This window comes from Rhincodon typus, chromosome 23 (assembly GCF_021869965.1).
Source record: "Rhincodon typus isolate 14 chromosome 23, sRhiTyp1.1, whole genome shotgun sequence".
In the NCBI taxonomy this organism is placed as follows: domain Eukaryota; kingdom Metazoa; phylum Chordata; class Chondrichthyes; order Orectolobiformes; family Rhincodontidae; genus Rhincodon; species Rhincodon typus.
The window spans coordinates 7971748-7991785 of NC_063354.1; the positions used below are offsets into that span (position 1 = coordinate 7971748).

The 20038-nt window shown below is 39.3% G+C and overlaps 1 protein-coding gene across 5 annotated transcripts in view; it reads right to left on the bottom strand.

Moving 5' to 3' along the window:
* The window catches only part of aspscr1 (ASPSCR1 tether for SLC2A4, UBX domain containing), a 210698-nt gene that overhangs the window by 123130 nt on the left and 67530 nt on the right, over positions 1–20038 (bottom strand). For all 5 annotated transcript variants that reach the window (XM_048610706.1, XM_048610705.1, XM_048610704.1 and 2 more), the window contains one exon: positions 13934–14555. In XM_048610706.1, coding sequence (XP_048466663.1) covers positions 13934–14555 — 622 coding nt within the window. The remainder of the gene's footprint in view (positions 1–13933; positions 14556–20038) is intronic.

Sequence of the window (20038 nt, forward strand, 5' to 3'; positions counted from 1 at the left end):
TGTTATCTCTCTTCCACTGCTACCCCCTGTCTTCTATGACAAAGCCAGTTTTGCACCCATCTAGCCACTCCACCCTGAATCCCATGTGATTTTAGTTTTTGTACCAATCCGCCATGCGGGACTTTATCAAATATAAACTACATCCACAATCCTTCCCTCATCAATTATCTTTGTCACCTCTTCAAAAAATTCAATCAGGTTGGTGAGGCATGACCTTCCCCGTACAAAACCATACTGGCTGTCACTGACTGGTCCGTTTTCTTCCAAAAATGCTTATATCTTGTCCTTCAGTATCTTCTCTAACAGCTTCCCCACCACAGATGTCAGGCTCACTGGCCTATAATTTCCTGAGTTATCCCTGGTTCCTTTCTTAAACAAGGGAACAACACTGGCTAATCCCTAGTCCTCTGGAACCTTGCCTGTGGTCAAAGAGGGTGTGAAGACATCTGCTAATGCCCTAGCTATTTCTTCCCTTGCCTCTCACAGAACCTGGGATAGATCCCATCTGGTCCTGCGGTCTTGTCTACCTTAATGCAATTTAGGATACCCAAAATTTCTTTCTTCAATATATTGACATTCTCTAGAGTATTCACACACACATCCCTGACCTCAGCATCAGTCATGTCTTTCTCCTTGGTGAATACCGATACAAAGTACTCATTAAGGATCTCTCCCAATTCCTGTCGCTCCACACATAACTTCCCTCCTTGAGTGGGCCTACTCTTTCCCTTGTTACCGTCTTTCTTCCAATATATGCATAAAAAGCCTTGACCCTGTTTGCTAAAGACATATCAAGTCCCCTTTTACCCTTCCTACTTCCATGTTCCTTCCTACTTTCACTGTACTCCTCAAGGGCTTTGTTAGTTTGCAGCTGTCTAGACCTATCGTATGCTTCCTTTTTCCTTTTGACTAAGCTTACAATTTCCCTTGTCATCCATGGTTCCTGAATCCTGCCATTCCTATCCTTCAGTTTTATTGTGTTTCTTCTCCATCACACTCCCCGAACACCTAACCTGCACCTTTAGACCTTTTACTATGCAGTATTTTTGGAATGCTATTCACATCCTCTGCCATGAACAATTCTGCAGTGACTGGTTATTTTCTAATACTTCACCCCATATCATTATCGATACAAGTGATATGAGACTATTCAAATGCAGACAGCGTCAGAAGCAGGGCCAATGCTGTTCGTACCCCAAAAACCAGACCACTGGATGAATTTCCCCTTAACTGAGTCCTAATGTATGACCAATCTGCCACTTATCTTAGACCCACTAAGAGCAGAATGAAAAGTAAACTAATACTTTTGTGGGGTTAAAATTGAATGCTTTTGTGGGGTTACATGACTACTCAGTTATTCATTCATCATGCCAAACTTCCAAAGTAGAAGTTGTGAAAGTGGCACAGTGAACCACAACAGCACATCAATTGATACCAGACATACACTGCAATATTAGTAAGTTGGTAATGAGACTATGCACAATTCTAAACAATCAATTAAAATCATTGTTCTGTGGTTGGCCATGAATTGCAATAAGAAAACAAACAGTCAATCAAGTTACCACCCGGCAGCCAGCCCACATCAAGGACTGAACACTAATGGAATGCATACTTAAATTTACAAAGTACACATACACAAGAATAAAAATCAATATTAACGACATCTTCCTATACCGTTTTGAAATTTACAAAGCCCTAAACTATTTACAATTATCTACATTTAATCTACGTTTTTACAAAGTTTTAGTGAAGAAATTAAACACAAACCAGAAATTATACTATCCTTAAAGATTATATGTAAATATCTGAAACATCAATGGTGTAATCTGGAACAGGAGACAGACTGTACCAAAGCAAATTGCTCCATGATTTCTCATCCATAGTATTGGATGCTGCCATCACCTCCAGCACAACTGAGTAGAGAAAGAAAGTACTTTGCCTGCTACAAAACACCAATTAGCTATAAATAGATTTTAATCTTTAAACTGTCTGACACCACATGAAGCCTCAACTCATGACATTTGCATCTTGAGGAACTTACGCATTAGCATTTGAAATCTTTATGCAAAAGATAGCTCCAGAAAGATACAGACAACAGTTTACGAATTTACAGTGTCAAATCAGCTGCAATCCAGACTACATTTCCTTATTCAAGCCATCCCTAGGTTACAAGCAGGTTCCATTCCAGAGTACGTTCACAAGTTGATTTGAATGCAAGTCAGATTACAATACAGTACAATATAAAATAGCCCTAAGTATGAGCAAACGTTTGCATGTCTTTTCCTTAAAATTAATATTAATATGGGATCTTGTTCGTAAATATGTGTGTTGATTAGTCAGATGTTCATAAATAGGGGACTGCCTATAGCAGTAAAATAAAAGCAGTAAAGCAAAAAAAGCAGTCACTGAGATCTCAAATGCATTGTCTGAAATGAGCGAAGTTGGATGCAACTGCAACATTCAAAAGACATGAAAAGGTTTATGGCAAAATAAACATGGGTGTATTTATTGCACTTTCAAAGTGTCATCACAGGCTAAAGGACCCTTAGATTTAGACCACATTTTCGATTAGATTTTTAACAGAATAATCTGCTAGGTTCACAAGATGAGGCCATTGATGGGTAGGCCTGCATTTATTGTCCATCCCTAATTGTCCAAATGGCAGTTAAGAATCAATCACATTGCTGTGGGTTTTTTTTTAAAACCACACGTAGGCCAGACCAAGTAAGCATGACAGTTTCCTTCCCTCAAGGACAATAGTGAACCAGATGGATTTTTCCAACAATCAACAATGGTCATCATTAGACTCTTAATTCCAGATTATTTTAAATTCAAATTCCACCATTTGCCATGGCAGGATTTAAACCCACGTCCCAGAACATTACCTGGGTCTGTGGATTAACAATCCAGTGACAATACCACTAGGCCATCACCTCCCTCTATTATAATTCTATTAAATTGTTCACATTATTAATCACTTACCATTTTCTGCATGACAATAAAATGTGTAAATGTTGTAATTTTTGTATTTAAGTTACAATTCATTTCAGTTTTAAATCATCATTTGCTAAACATTCAGGGCTTCATTGCTATTAGAATTTACTTTGGATCACTGCATTACCCTGCTTAGTTGCACCACATTGTCTTATATTTCCAAACAGATAAGAGTGGAAGTAAGGGAAATTGTAAAAATGAAATAGCAATAAGGTACAATCTAAAATAATGGTAAAGGACACAAGATTAGTTTCACAACATGTTAATTCATACAGAAAATGGATTGTTGTGTTGTCTAACCAGTGATCTACCCTATACAAAACTAAGCCAGCTACAATAATAAAAAACACCCAGAAGGGTGCAAAACAAGATACGAATGGATTATATCAGTTGAAGAAGAGTATAGTTGAACTGTGGCCAACACTGTTTCTCAAAGACTCTTTTGGGGCAGAAAAGTGTTGATGAGGCAATGAACAGAAACACCATAAACTAGCAGTTATGACCATCAGGATTATTCCATGAAACTATGACAACGCCACAAGAAAACTGAATTTTTTGAGGTAAACTGAAGCCAGCCACACTACTGAGTACACACTATGATTGATCTGAGGCTAAGTCACTATCTTGAATGTTTCAGACATATTTGCAGAGTGTTTGCACATCAATGGGATGCCAACTCTATTTCACGTAAATGGCAGTTTACAAGGTGTCTGGCGGCCATGGTTAGGTTTTTTTTTAACCTTTGAGAATTAAGCAGTAAAAACCGAATTGCATCCACCAGGCTTAATAAAACAATATCCTTGCTGATACATTGTACTGTTCAATTCACTACTTACACTTTAAGCCAAAAGATCAGGTTCAGAATAACAAGCGAGAGAGAGAAGTTGGCTTCACGTTAATGTATAAAACAATCACTTCCACAGAATTGTGATGCTGCTGGGTCTTCTATTGGTTAGACATTAGTTTTTAGTGTTGATAGTGTTGATTGAACCAGTTACACATAAACATACATCCGTAAATTGTTAAAAATCCAATAAAACCCTAACTCTCAAAATTTTCAGTGGCTTTGCACTTTGTGAAGTCAAGTGCATTTATACCCAAGAGATTTTCATTAGGCACATAATACATGTGTATCTTGTGCTATATGATGGGAAGGCAAAATACAAAACTTTGCAATCAGATATTCCTCAGGTGGGAAGAAACACGTTACCGTAGAGACTCACTAACTTCAATTACTGGATCAAATATATCCTTGAAAAAGAAAACTCACCAGGCAATGGAAAAAAAGTATGGGGAAGTGAGACTAATCAGAGAGCTCTTTAACAGGTGACATGGACAAAACAAACAAAATGATCATCTTCGGTGCAATTGGTCAGTGTGTTCGGCAGTTAACCAAAAGGTTGGTCATTCGAAACCACCCAGGGATGCTGCGATTGCTGTTTATGGTGGCTCACTGGCTAGCACTGCTGCCTCACAGCGCCAGGGACCTGGGTTCGATTCCAGCCTCGGGTGACTGGCTGTGTGGAGTTTGCACATTTTCCCCGTGTCTGCATGGGTTTCCTCCAGGTGCTCCGGTTTCCTCCCACAGTCCAAAGGTGTGCAGTTTAGGTGGCTCGGCCATGCTAAATTGCCCATAACGTGCAGGGATGTGTAGATTAGGTGGGTTATAGGGGGATGGGTCTGGATGGGATGCTCCAAGTGTGGACTTGTTGGGCCGAAGGGCCTGTTTCCACACTGTAGGAATTCTATGATGATGATTCTATGATGTGCAAGTCAAAATGTTGGTGCAACTGTTCTGGGTCCTCTTCTATTTGTGATTTTTGTAAATGATTTGGATGAAGGAGTGGAAGGGTGGATTAGTAAGTTCGCGGACAATACGAAGGTGGGTCGCATTGTGGACAGTGCGGAGGGCTGTTCTAGGTTACAAAGGGACATTGATAGGATGCAGAGCTGGGCTGAGAAGTGGCAGATGGAGTTTAACCCTGAAAAGTGTGAGGTGATTCATTTTGGAAGGACAAACTTGAAAGCAGAATACAGGGTTAACGGAAAGATTCTTGGCAGTGTGGAGGGAGCAGAGGGATCTTGGGGTTCATGTCCACAGTTCCCTGAAAGCTGCCACCTGGGTGGATAGAGTTGTTAAGAAGGTGTATGGTGTGTTAGCTTTCATTAATAGAGGGATTGAGTTCAAGAGCCGTGAGGTTATACTCCAGCTATACAAAACCCTGGTTTGGCCACATCTGGAGTATTGTGTCCAGTTCTGGTCACCTCATTACAGGAAAGATGTGGAAGCGTTGGAAAAGGTGCAGAGGAGATGCCTGGAATGGAGGGAAGGTCTTACGAGGAAAGGTTGAGAGAGCTAGGGCTTTTCTCTTTAGAATGACGAAGGATGAGAGGTGACTTGGTAGAGGCGTACAAAATGATCAGAGGTATAGAGTGGACAGCCAGAGGCTTTTTCCTAGGGTGGAGGTAGCTATTACTAGGGGACATAGTTTTAAAATGAGTGGAGGTAGATATAGGGGAGACGTCAGAGGTAGGTTCTTTACTCAGAGAGTGGTAGGGGTGTGGAATGCATTGCCGGAGAGGGTAGTGGAGTCGGTCTCATTAGGGGCATTTAAGCGGCTATTAGATAGGCATATGGATGATAGTATAAGGTAGGGGTGGAGGTTGGACAGACCTTAAGATTAGGGTAAAAGTTCAGCACAACATCATGGGCTGAAGGGCCTGTGCTGTACTGTTCTATGTTCTATGTTCTAACTTGAAAATAATTCATGGAAGTATCCTTGTCTTTGTGTTATTTTAGTTTAGCTGGAAGGGAGCGGTAAATTTAGCTTAGCAAATTGCTACAATACACCATTTGGAAAGTACACACTGCACCTTTAATTCACCAATGGTTGAAATTTGAGTTCAATGGCAGAGCTGCCACCCAAGTGAACTGCTTTTACATGGACAGCACCAAGCATTGCTATAGATATATCAAACCAGGAGAGTGACAGATATTCAATCGTAAGTCTGCTCCAAGTCCTTTGGATGGTAAACAGGCTTTAGCCACACAATGCAGCCTCTGCCTTCCCCTTCTAACCTACATCTTGATATGGCTGGTCCAGTTCAGCTTCTGATCAATGAAACAGTCAGTGTCATGTGCTTCGGGGAACAGCTGGCTTTGAACCCACGGTTCACAAAGCTTTTTGCCCTGGGGCTTTTCCTCACATCATGTCTGAGGTCTGTTGCAGACTACTTGATCAAAAACTATGAATAATCACAACACAACTGCTGTTTTATCATGAAATTATGAGGATAACAGAAGCCAAACTAGATGGACCGTGATCTTTGTTCGTCTCACAACTCAAGTGTGGGAGTGTTGCTATTGAAAGTTAGAGCAAGTTACAGGTGTTTTTCATGCTGGAATGGTCATTCATAACACTTGCATGGTGCGAAGGTCATCTACTGTGGTGTACTTAAAAACTTGCATGTTGGGCTGATATAATTTAATGAAGATGTTCAACATCATGAGGGGGCCAGATGTGAAAAAAAAGGTTCCCATTACAGAAAGGGTTGAGAACCAGAGGACATGCATATGAAGTGATTGGCAAAAGAAACAAAGGCAACATACGGAAACATTTTTACATAGCGACTGGCCACAATTTGAACTGCCTGAAAGGGTGCTGGATGCAAATTCATGACTTTCAAACAGGAATTGCATTAGCACCAGAAGGGAGAACATTTGCAGGGCCTCAGGATAAGGTTAGATAGGATTAACTAAATTGCTCTTGCAGACAGCCGGCACATGCTCAATGGACTGAAAAGCTATATCATAGAATAAAATATCATTCTGTGATGTGCGAGGTATTTCCAATACATCAGACTTTAACAGTTGCTTACAGCACAACTGAATCTTGAACACTGAACTACAGAGAAGATTTTGCTCATGGAAAATTCTAGTTTTAGTAGTAATATCAACGATAGTGGAGAAAGTCCTTCTTTCCAATATCATTAAAAAATACAGAACGCAAGACAAGAAACATAGTATACTACAAATCCCGTAGTTTAAATCAGGAATGTTTATTGGAACATTCCCAACTGAAGGGACTGATACAAGTGCAGTGCCTGAGGCCAGAGGCATTTGGTTATGGGGAGATTCTTTCTGCAAGAACGACTGCAGCAGGGTGAGCTCAGTTGTGATAGCTTGATGTTTAATAGCCTGCCAACATGTAATTAATTAATTAATTAATTGGGCTGGCACTGAGATTTTAAATAATCCTGAAGGTTTTGTTTTGGTGAGAAAGAAATTACCTGTGTTTTGCGGTTATGTTCTAACTAATTCCCAAAGTTGTTTTATAATTTGTCTGGTTGAAAGCTGATATATGAAGGCCATAAAAATTACTGGCACAAGTCTTACGGGAGAGGTCAGCTTAATCTGATCTTTATTTAAAAAGTGCTGCCATCGGTTAAGAACCCACTTGAGAGCACTTAACAAGCAAAACAATAGTCCTGAAAATATTCAGTTATTTTAAGTACTTCCAATTCCTTTGAGTACTGAATGTCTTTCGCAACCTTTGAAATGGGTACTCTCTCAATTAGCAACTAGAAACGTATTGCTCACTAAAATTCCCCTACGGGAAGCTTGCTCACAAAGACTTTGGAAATCACTCAGAAAGCAGCCCAAACCAAAAAATAAATGAAAACTTAGATATTTAGATACTAAACTTTGTTCCAAATGGATTTTTTTTTTGTTTTTGTATTTAGAACATACACTAAAATTTATATTTTGAATGTGACACCATAGTGAAGCTCAACAGTTTCAACCAGTGGCTGTACTTTCCTTGGTTAGCATTTAGAAACGTACAAAACAAGATTACATTATTGCTAACTATTTAACCAATTGAACCGAAGTATCCAGTGATCATTACCTATGGTACTGCCCATCAGTAACATACTCTCTTATGTTATATATGCTATGCCAGGAAGCAGTCAATCAATGGACTCTGAACTACTTCTGCAAGACATTCCTTCATTCTCCAAAACAATGCTTACTAAAATTACCATTTACAATCTAACCCTATTAGCTCAAAGTCGTTCATTTAAATTGCATGATCATCTGAATTTAAATTACGAGATAATTCAAATTTTGAGGAGCAATGAGAAACTTTGAATGGTCAGAGATGGACTAAAAACCAAAACACATTTATTGCAGTTTTACTTTCTAAAATTACATTTTTGAGTCAACTTATCTTGAAGACTAATCCACGTTTGAATGATGAAGTCACAGTATCTGTTCTTCGATCTCATGGTACTGGCTCCCATTTCACTCAAGTCAAAGAAAAAACCTACACAATCAAATTGACAATTTTGAATAATTTCATTACGTTATTCTAGATCTTGGGAGCTTAAAAAGTCTAAACTTGCCTTCAATAATCTAACTAACCTATCTTTCGCCAGAAAATTTGACTTTTCAACCACAGAAGCCAACCCAAATGGAGAAAGGTGGATGGGAAAACACGACCCAACTCCTGTTGGTGTGGGAGGGAGGAGAAAGGAAAGAAATGAGAGATTGTGTTTAGTAAGAAATTTTCTGAGGAAAGGTGAGCTTGACGGGACAGTAAGTGTGCAAGAGATACATGTCTACAATCTCTACTATGATTACTGCAAATTTTCTATATGCTTTACAATATTAACAGCTATCTAACATTGCTGGTTGAAAAATCATTGCATTAATAGGCACCTGATCAATTGTCTGCACTGTTTTACTAAGCAATATTATTTGTATAGAAAATTTAGGGAGAGGGTTGTTGAGATAATGCCAGCCAGAATGAGCAATACTGCAAAGTCCTTACTTATTCCATTGTAGAATGCAGTCAAGGATAAAACTACAGTCAAATCTTCATACCCTTTATTAGCTTTTATCTAAAGGGGTACACTTTATTAACATCTCCACCCAAAGAACACAATTAAATGCTCAGCTATTATATAACTTATACAACTTCTCAGCTCTTGGCCACAACCTATGAGGTTATTGACATGTTCCAAGTGTATATTAAGATTTTATTTTAAATGGCAAGTTAGCTTTCTGCCTCAGTCACCTTTCTGGGGAGTTAGTTCCAAACCATCTGGGTGAATGATTCCACTTTGATTCGTTATATAAGAAAATATAAAATGTTGGTACAGTATAAGAAAGTGACAGATGTGTAATCTAGAAAAAGCATCCATGAATCATACTCATACTTCACTCTTATGGCTAATCTTATCCAAACTCTGGAATACACCGATAAGTATCAATGATTCATGCATCGATCATCTTTTGTGTATTTTTTGTAAATTCATTCTCCCAAAAAGCAAAAAAAAAAAATTCAATTTGAAATGCCATTTTTTAAGTTGTACATTTAGCTTTTACCACATTTTCAGCTGAAAAGATTAAACAGACAAGACAGTCTCCCAATACCATAGCTGAGTGTTATTGATTATTAGTTGTTGTTAGTATGAGGAAAGCTGCTGATCAGTCCCCTTTCAATGCAGTAGTTCTAACTATTCTGCCTCTGCAGTTGTGTATCAGATACTGTATCATTCACTTATACAATTCTCATTTTGACCCCCTTTCAGGCTATTGTATATTTTCCAGTATGTCGCAATATAAAAATAATTTCCATCTTCAAATCATTCTGTAGGAAATCCAATTTGTTATAATATCCTCAGGAGCATAACACATCAAAGTAACAGCAAAGAAACTAGGTCTTTGTCACAGTGTTGTGAAACTATAATTAATTCAAGACATGTAACTTTGGCAAGCACTCAGCTAAACTATGATTTAGAAAACACTTCAAATTGTGGCTTCAATCAGACTGATGATGATTATAAATGCATGATTCACAACAGCTTGATCTTTAACTGAACTACAAAAGACAATGCAATGTCCAGAAAATTAAGGGAAGAGATTCTAAACACAAGGGGACCATCTTACATAAATGATGTGTCTTTGCTTATACTACACATTCTAGGATTTGATATTTAACTATTTAGCTTAACAGTACACAGCAATGTTCACTTCATATATTTCTTATATGTTGCAAGATTAAGATATTATAAATATACTATTCCACTGGAGGTAGTCTTGCTATGCCAGATGGTAACATTGAAGATATTGTGCCAACCCAAAAAGTCATGCTTTGTTCACTGTCTCTTTTCATCCATAGGTTTTACTTACAGAGTGGGAAGTTGAATGCATTTCCAGACACATTTCCCCAACTTCTAAATAGTACAATCATATCTAATTCAGAAGTGAAGTCTCTTTTCACAGTTAAATGAATCAGAAAAGTGTTACATCTTTCTTCAAAGCCCTGAGATGAAGCACGGATGGTTAATTAAGTATGACTCTACGTTAATTGGAAAACTATATAAATTTTATCAGGGCTATATGCGGATAACTTGTTTCTCTTACAATTCATAAATGGTCAAATATTTGCAAATCAGTTTTAACCACTTCGAGACAACCACGTTCTGATTCTGATAAACCGAAATGCCGCACTGGAATCTATCCTGACAGTCATATCCTCAAATCGGTTCACAGACGATTTTCTGTTTGGTTATTCTGTTTTCTTAATACTCAAATCTTTGCCAAAAACTGCAGATGCTTCATGGCAAATGAAACTTCTCAATTAGATTTGGAAGGGAAATTTACTTCTTTTTCTTAAATTTGACTACCACCTCTGGTTTAGAATATTTGTGATGACATTTTATTAGCTTTTGATCACGCCAAACTGGATATAAAAGTGTGTTAGGCATTTGAGCACATCATGAGGCTCTCAAATAGATGATTTGTTATGAGGTGACAGGTGTGTCAGAAACAGTTAAACATTCTAAGTCGACGAAACACTGAAACTACTCACTGATTCTTCATCTTAATGGAGCTATCCATCTAACAGTAGATTACATTCCATTTTGCTCTCATACCAGGATAAGTTTAATTGCTCTTTTCTGTCCATAGAAATTACTACTTTGAATAGGAAACATAAAGGCAAGAGATTGGGTTAAGGAAACTCTCTCATATCTCCAAATGAACAGATCAGAGAAACATTTGCCGATACGTGGAACAGACCCTAATTCTGTGTTATCTGCAGTTGACGTGTCCAAGAAATGGTGAAAGAAAATCAAAAGAAAGATAGGATGGTTCTATACTCAACACAGAAACAAAGTGTGCCAAATTGACAAGCACATTCTTTTCAGTAAATTTTGTGTCTAACAAGGTGTGGCATCAGTAAAGTGGAGAATGGAAAAATGTCATTTCACACAGCAGCAGCTGGAGGATGATTTTAACAGGCCTTTGGATGGGGCATAAGTCACGACTGTCAGAAACGCTGGCCTATTACAAATTCCTAATTTTCCCAAGAGATAGTTAGTGTGTGTTCAAACAACCCAACCAGTAACAAAGCGAAGCCAATGCAGATTCTTGTAAATAGCCAGTTCATAATTCACTGGTTTAAGAACTTTTACACTTAAGAGTGAAATGTTCTACCTTAGAAAATGGGGATATCTGGTTGAGAAACTGGTAATAATCCTGAAGTAATGCAAATCAAACAAACTTTGAGTTTATTACAACTAAAGGTTGAGGCTGTGTTGACTTAGCAAAGGTAACATCATAAAACAGTAGGTAGGTTTACCAAGCTAAAGAATTGGAGGCATGATGTCTGCAGTAATTCTAGTGAAAGTTATTTTTGTGTTTTTCCAGAATTATGGAAAGCTTTTAATTAAAAGTTAATTTTCATTTCTACCTTGAAGCAGGTCATGTGTGTCACCTTGTCAATGCAAACGGGTAGAGTTCAGACAAATTCTTTACTTTGAGCTATCTCTGTGAATTCAGTTAGAGCATGACCAGCAGGCATGACTGGGCTGAGAGAAGCAGCTAAGGGACTATGTCAGTTGTCAAGTTGCACTTGCTCCAGAGGTGTGCCACAACATCTCAACAGGTTGGCTAGAAAGTTTTTGACTTGTGTACCTTGCAGCTCGCTCCTTAGAAATCAAGATTAAAAGTCAGACCCACACCTGAGGTAGAGTGAATACTAGATCCCAAATGCAGTCCACAATTGGGAGCTAGGATTCAACAGAAAACAAAATTGGAAAAGAAATAAACTAATAGAAGATGTGACAACAAGGTGCAGAGCTGGATGAACACAACAGGTCAAGCAGCATCATAGGAGCAGGAAGGCTGAAGATTTGGGCCTAGACCCTCCATCAAAATCTGATGAGGGTCTAGGCCCAAAACGTCAGCCTTCCTGCTCCTATGATGCTGCTTGGCCTGCTGTGTTCATCCAGCTCTGCACCTTGTTGTCTCAGATTCTCCCAGCATCTGCAGTTCCTACTATCTCTAATATAAAATATGTTTAGCTGGAAGCTAAAGAGAAAAATCTTCATTGGATGCCTTCCAGAAGATTTTACTAGCGACCCTGCAGTTGCACTGTACAAGACTGGTGACCCAAGAAGACCTTTGCAGCAGCAGAAGTGGGAAGTAAGCACTTTTCTGAGAGGTGAAATTACTCGTCCTACCACATCAAAATAACATCCTTAGTGGACCACCGTTACATTCCCGAGTTTGAATTGGAGGCGGTTTTGTGCCTGTGCCCATGAAGCAATGGATCAACCCTCTCCAATAAAGTCAGAGATTTTGTGAACCCCAGTTTATACTCCAGCAGCCATGGTGAAGACAGCATTCTCGTTAGTAGGCATCACAGAATTCCTACAGTGCAGACAGATGCCATTCAGTCCATCGAGTCTGTACCGACCCTTCGAAAAGCATTCCACTCTATCCCCATAATCCCACACTTATCATAGCTGGCTCATTTAGTCTGCATACTAAGGCACAACTTAACATGGCCGATCTATCTAATCTATACATCGTTGGACAGTGGGAGGAAACAGGAGCAGCCGGAGGAAACCCACGCAGACACGGAGAGAATGTGCAAACTCCACACAGTCACCCAAGGCTGGAGTATGAAGCTTTATTCTTGGCTTTTTGTACAAATTTTCTGAATCAATTTGGATGTAAATACAGTAACAGAAGTTCACACTAGAGCTTCACCTTAAACGCCAGCAACCCTTACGACGCGACTTCAATCTAAACGCTGTGTCGTTACATTTCTCACATTTTACAATACACTTTCTGGCATGGATTAGGCCAACATCATCAAGTTCAAAACTTACCTGTTTTGGGAGTACATGAACTTCAGAAATGAAAGGTTTGATTTGCTGTTGCCAGACAGAGGCTTTACATTCTGTCAGTAGTCAGTATAGGCTACCAAAGGTGACAAGCAGGGAAGTTTTAATCAAATACTTGCACACTTCTAACAAGTTTTTACGAGCCGCCTCCATCATTTGTTTGCCACAGCATTAACACAATGTGATTACAAAGTTAAAGAAATGAACAACCTATTTTGTAACTGGAAATTTATCGAATTTTTAAAGCAGAGTCAGCTATGAAAGTAACAGGTCTGAGTGTGGTTTGGAATAAACATCGAAGGAAGACATCTAACTTTCATCATGTAATTCAGCATCAAGAAGATTTAAAGTCAGACAAGGCAAGTCAAAAGGAAGTGACTAAGTAAAATGAAACGTGGATCTTAAAAGCCTAGGATTAGCAGAGGAAGGAAAGGCTAGGAATGCCAAAAATAAAAAGCACTGCGTTTTAAGTTGCTACATGACTATCACACCACAGTTGTTACAACAGATGCTATCTGCAAAGAGGGAGAGGAAAAAGGCTCCACGATTGGAATTTAAGATTTTCGTACTCATATAGTAACATAAGATCCTGGCACAAGTGCAAACACCTAAAATGTTAACCTAACTGCATAGCCTGTTACTACAAATTATGGGACAAATGCAACTTGAGCTTCCTTGTACTTGTTGCATCAGCAATGGACATTTTTTTTCCAATGTAAGCTAATATCTAATTTCCTACCTTTAAAGGTGACTGCTGAGGAACAGTTTTTGATTTCTTTGGATGTGGTGGACCAGCTGAAGTAGAAGAGTGCGCTGTTGCCTTTGATGGTTCATCAAGGTTAAATTGATTACGGTCCATTCCTGAGTTGGCCAGATCTTGACCTCCTGTTGGAAAGGAGGTAAGAGCAAGACTTCCATTGTTTTTTGTGGATGAGGCACTGCAGTCTGAAACCTCTGAATATTCTGAGGGACAACTTGAATCAGGAGCAACAAGCTGTGCTGAGCCATCACTTGGATTTTCTGATGATTCAGATCTGATTTGTTCAGCTGACAATTTATCTTCATCTTTCTTTTCGAAAGGGTCTGTATTGTCTTTGCTTCGTTCTTGTGTCAAGTCCATTGATGGCACTTTCTTCTCTGCAAACTCCTCCATAGTTCTGTGCAAATTAATCTCTGTGCTCAACCCATTAGGACTAGAATCATCGACAGAACAAACAGAGCCTGGTTCAGTTGCAGAGCCATCAACAACCTTGATCAGCACAGTTTTTGATTCAGATTTGTTCACTGGCTGTTTGTCAGAAATTGAAGCCAAATCCATTGCTTTATTTTGTGCGTCCACATTGGATCTCTTCAAAACATATCTGCGACAAAGAATGATACAGAATTATCAAAAAATAAATCACCAAACCACATGAACTGAGTGTTCAGGCAAGTTCTGCACTACCTATTGGTACAAGACAAAGAATACTACTTTCAAAGAATTAAGCATCAAGGTTTATGAAACAGGACTGCTTAGCTAGGAATGTTAGTTAACCTAAAATAACAGTGATGTATTAAAATACAGAAATTTACTATCTCTGGATGTATCAATAAGGTAAAGTTGCCATAGTCCCAAAGGACCATAGGGCTGCTCTCTCATGAGACACAACTGGTAGTAGTTTAAGCTGAAGGTCACCATGCCTCAAGGAAGGAGAGTTTTGAGAAGCAGAGTCCATCATGGCAACTTCAGCAGTGCAGGAATTGAACCAATGCTGCTGATGACACTCTGCACCACAAACCAGCTGTGCAACCAACTGAACTAACCAACATCCTTGAAGTCTGCTAATAAAAATGAGAGCAGAAAATGGAGACCACCAAGTCAAAAGTTTAGAAGCAATCACATGCTTGTTAGAAGCCGAGTTTATTTATTTCATTCAACCCTGTTCTTAACCATAATATATTTTTGGCATTATCTTTCCCCCATCAGCCACAAAAAGCTACCAGGTGGTTTGGTTCAATTCATAGCCACAAATCTAAAGGCTGAAAGATGATAGCTCACTCCAAGACCTCAGCACACAATGTCAGCTGAAACCTCAGTGCAATACTGGTAAGGCTGCACCCTGAGTAGTGCGTACAGTTTTTGTCTTTGCATTTAAGGATACAGTGACATTGGAGGGCATTCAAAAGAGATTCATTTGGCTGAGTCCTAGGATAAAGGGGTTGACTTATCAAGAACTGCTGAACAGGTTAGGCCTTTATTCACCAGTGTTTAAAAGAATGAGGGGTCATCTTATTTACCGGAGTCAATGTTGAGACTTTTTCTCCCGCTAATTGAGGGGGGGAAGTCTTGAACTGGAGGACATAGTTCCAGAATTAAGAGGTCACTATTCTAAAACTGAGATGCAAAGGAAATTCTTCTCCCAGACAGTGGCAAATGTCTGGAATTCTCTACCCCAAAGAGTTGTGGAAGCTAGATCATTGGAAGTATTTAAAGAAGAGGCAGATAGATTTTTGAAATATTGGGGAGATGACAACTATTTGAGCTGGCACAAATAAAAGAGCTGACATCTGCAGCAGCTCAATCGTGATCTTGCTGAATGTCAGGGCAGGGCGGGTTTAAACAGCTGAATGGCTTACTCCTGCTCCTACTTCTTACGTTAAGGCAATTACCTCCTCCTGTTACCAATGTGACAGGTTTGAGAAGGGTCCAAATGGCCTCCTGCTGTTTCTTGTGTAGCAGGCTGCAGAACAGGCTGAATTGCTTCCTCCTGTTCCTGTGTAACAGGCTGGCAAAGGGGCTGAATTGCCTCTTCCTGTCTCCTGTGGAACAGACTGAAGAGGCCGAACTGCTTCCTCCTACACCCTGCGGAACAGGCTAGAGACGGGGCTGAATTGCCTCCTGTAGCTTCCTGTGTAACAGGCTGAAGTTGGGGCCTAATTGCTTCCTCTTCTCCGCTGCAGAACAGGTTGGAGAAGGGGGCCGAATGGCCTCCTGCTGTCCTCTGCAGGGCAGGCTTGAGAAGGGGCTGAATGGTAGATGCAGAAGCGATGTTCCCACTGACTGGTGAGCCCAGAACAAAGGGTCATAGTCTAAGGAGACACTGTAAATATTTGGAATGGAAATGAGGAGAAATTTCTTCACCCACAGGATGACGAGCCTGTGGAATTCTCTCAAATAAAACATTAGGCTGGGACATTGAATGTTTCCAAGGAGGTGTTGGATATAGTTCTTAGGGCTCAAAGGAGTTATCGATATAGGGTTGGAGCAGGAACCAGGTCATGATTTGGATGCTGGGTGGCGGGACAGGTTCAAAGGGCCAAAACGCCTGCTCTGGTTCCTATTTTCTGCATCGCTACTAACATGATCACCATTACAGTGAGAGATGGTGTAGTTATAATGTCATTCAAGTGGCAGATGGAGCTTAATTTACAGAAGTGTGAGGAGCTGCATTTTGGAAAGGTAAATCAGGGCAGGGCTTATACACTTAATGGTAAAGACCTGGGGAGTGTTGCTGAATCAAGATCCTGCAATGCAGATTCATAGTTCCTTGAAATTGGAGTCACACATCGATAGGATAGTGAAGGCGGCGTTTGGTATGCTTGCCTTTATTGGTCAGTGCATTGAGTATAGGAGTTGGGAGGTCATGTTGCAGCTGTACAGGACACTGGTTAGGCCACTGTTGGAATACAGTGTGCAATTCTGATCTCCCCCCCACCATAGGAAGAATGTTGTGAAACTTGAAAGGGTTTAGAAAAGATTTACAAGGATGTTGCCATGGTTGGAGGGTTTGAGTTATAGGAAAAGGCTGAATATGCTGCAGCTATTTTCCCTGGAGCTGAGGGATGACCTTACAGAAGTTTATAAAATTATGAAGGGCACATATAGGATGAATAGCCAAAGTCCTTTCCCTGGGGGTAGGGAGTCCAAAACTAGAGGGCATAGGTTTAAGGTAAGAGGGGAAAAATTTAAAAGGGACCCTAATAGGCAACTTTTTCCACACAGAGGGTGGTACGTGTATGGAATGAACTGCCAGAGGAAGTGGTGAAGGTTCTTACAATTACAACATTTAAATGGCATTTGGATGCGTACATGAATAGGAAGTTTTAGAGGGATATGGGCCAAATGCTGGCAAATGGGACTTGATTTATTTAGGAAATTTGGTCGGCATGGACTAGTTGGATGAAAGGGTCTGTTTCTGTGCTGTACATTGCCATGACTCTATAACTGCACTGCTTCAAAGTCAAGAATGGTAACTGTGGCATTTTGTATCAGTTGTCTCTCAAAAGTAGCTGTGTTTAACATTCTTGTAGCATATCTGTTAATAACTCCCAAAAGTTTGTAAGGTGAACGTGAACACCTGCATCATCAGATCTTTGAAAAAGTATGCCACAATGTGCAGTCTGCTAACACTCAAGTGCAAATGAAATAATATGCAACTAGCATGACCCCAAAGGTAGTAGCACAAATTGATTCACTATACCAAAGCAAACATTGCATTCTACTGTAGGGTTTTGCCCAAACAACCTCAAGCCAGAACCCAAGACCTTTAGATGAAGATCTAAGTCAGCATCCACTTCTGCCATTGTTGAATTCCTGCCCCCTCATTAACTTCAAATTAGAATGCTACCTTGCCATAGATCCTTCTAAAGCTCAGCAGCCAGTATTTGGTATAACTGTGGAATAGGGCAAGAGTCCTTCCAAACATTGGCTGCAATGTGCAATGCTGCAAATGGGACAAAGCAACTTTGGTACAACTGATTAAACAACAAAATATACTGCTGTAACCATGTTTATTTTTTAAAAATTAATATTATGAACCATGTATATAAAAACACTGTGTTCACAATACATACTCCCAAATACTACTCAAGTTTGAAGCAATGGCGAATGCATTAACGCACATACATGAAAGCTTCAATTTATTGCCGAGATTTTTCGGATTCTCTGGTTTACTTTTCTTACCTGCCTTTTCACACCTTGCTATTTTCCAAATCAATTTCATATAGATTTGAAACCTTCAGAATGCTACCAGCTCAGTAACTTCAATCCTACAGCACACCTCCATACATTAACCTGTTATTGTGCAGCTTCTTTAATCATCAATATATCGACATAGATGATACCATTTGTGGTAAATACAGCAAAATTATTTCCTTCCATATTATCCTTGAACCTGTTCTCCTTTACAGTGTGTACAGAATAAAGTATTTGCACAATACATTGTAAAAATATTTATTGCATCGCTCAACAACATGCAAGAAACAAAGATGTCGATGCATAACTTCTCTACATATACTAGCACTGTATTTCATGTTTGTTTTTTCAGCCCAACAATGATTTACATCAGTTGTTGTTTAATGCCTTTTCTTTGAGACCTAAAGCACAGATGCAATTGATCATTTTAACAGTCAGTCAATCACAGGAATGTTTGCTTTTAAATAATTTTAGGAGAGGTTTATTCCTCCTCACTGTTCAGTCCAGGAATCATCAAGAAATGCTGGAGAGAAAGGTGGAGAAAAGCAAAGCACTGAGCTACCAATCCAAGAACAATCTTAAGTCTCCATCAGCAAGTAACATAACCTTTTCTTTTGCCAAGGCAAAGATATACTAACAAAATAGAATATATAAAGGAACATAATGTTAGGGCATTGACTTCCTTGAAGCAAACAGGTAGGTCAAATCACTACATTTGAGTGGGGTCCTGCAGTCTCAGGTTCCAACTGGCCTTTGTAAATTTGCACATCAGCCATATTTTGAGATGTAGAATGCCTTCCAAGAATTTTTTTTCCCCCAACAGAAATCAATTCTGCATGTGAAGAGAAATGGGCAAAAACAGTGTTTCAATGTTTTTGACATTATTCAATTACAAAGTCAAAAATGAGGTGTAAAATGGGCTGTACAGGATCACGATTTAGTGACATAATTATGGGTAAAGGCAGTCCGGAAGACAAAACCAAGGTCCAAATATTGCACAATAACCAAGACCCACCTTGAAGCAATTTAAAAGAAAAAATGCAGGAATATACTGAGAACAAATCACAGAATCAATGTGTGCAAGGAAGAGATGTAATGTTGCATTACAATGGAAATAAAACAACAAGGTGAGACCTCCACAAAGACTAAATACTATATCATTGCTTGTAGGCACTAGCACATCTCTGAAAAGAAAAACAAAAGTACGCAACAGGAGAGAAAGGAGGAGAGTAGATAAATATTCACCCCGACCGGCATCAATTGATAGAGAGAGAGAGAGAGAGAGGAAGACAGAGAGAGATAAAATTCTTTCGATGAGCGAGAGGAGTGCAGGACAGAACCATCAACACCATACACCAAACTAGGAATTTCATATTTAATACCTTACTTCCAAAGCAAACAAACAGTTTTAAACAACTTGTGTATTAAAAGCGCATTGTGTATTGTGTATTATATGTGTAACAGTAAAATAGTAAAAGTATGGTTTTAGAATTTATGATTATAAAGTTTAGTTCACCCAGACTGTAAGATTTCATTCTGCTTCTAAACGTCAATTAGCAACAGCAAGTCAGTAGTGGTCATGTCAAACCCAAATAATCTAAGTTACGAAAGATAATTCAAAGATCTGGTGATTTGTGGCCATAGCTTAGAAAAACTGCATCAAGCTACCAGATTTCTGTGGAAAGTTTAAATGGATACAATGCAATCTCAACAAATATATGAATGGTCCACACCATGTTGGTGACTCAATACTCTTTGAATTGATTAGCAAGATATTTGGTTGTAAATAACTGCTGCGAAATATAAACAGTTCAAGGAAGTGGCCTATCAACACTTTCTGGGCGCAACTAAGAATGGGCAATAAATGCATTCATGCCATGTCACCTTGGT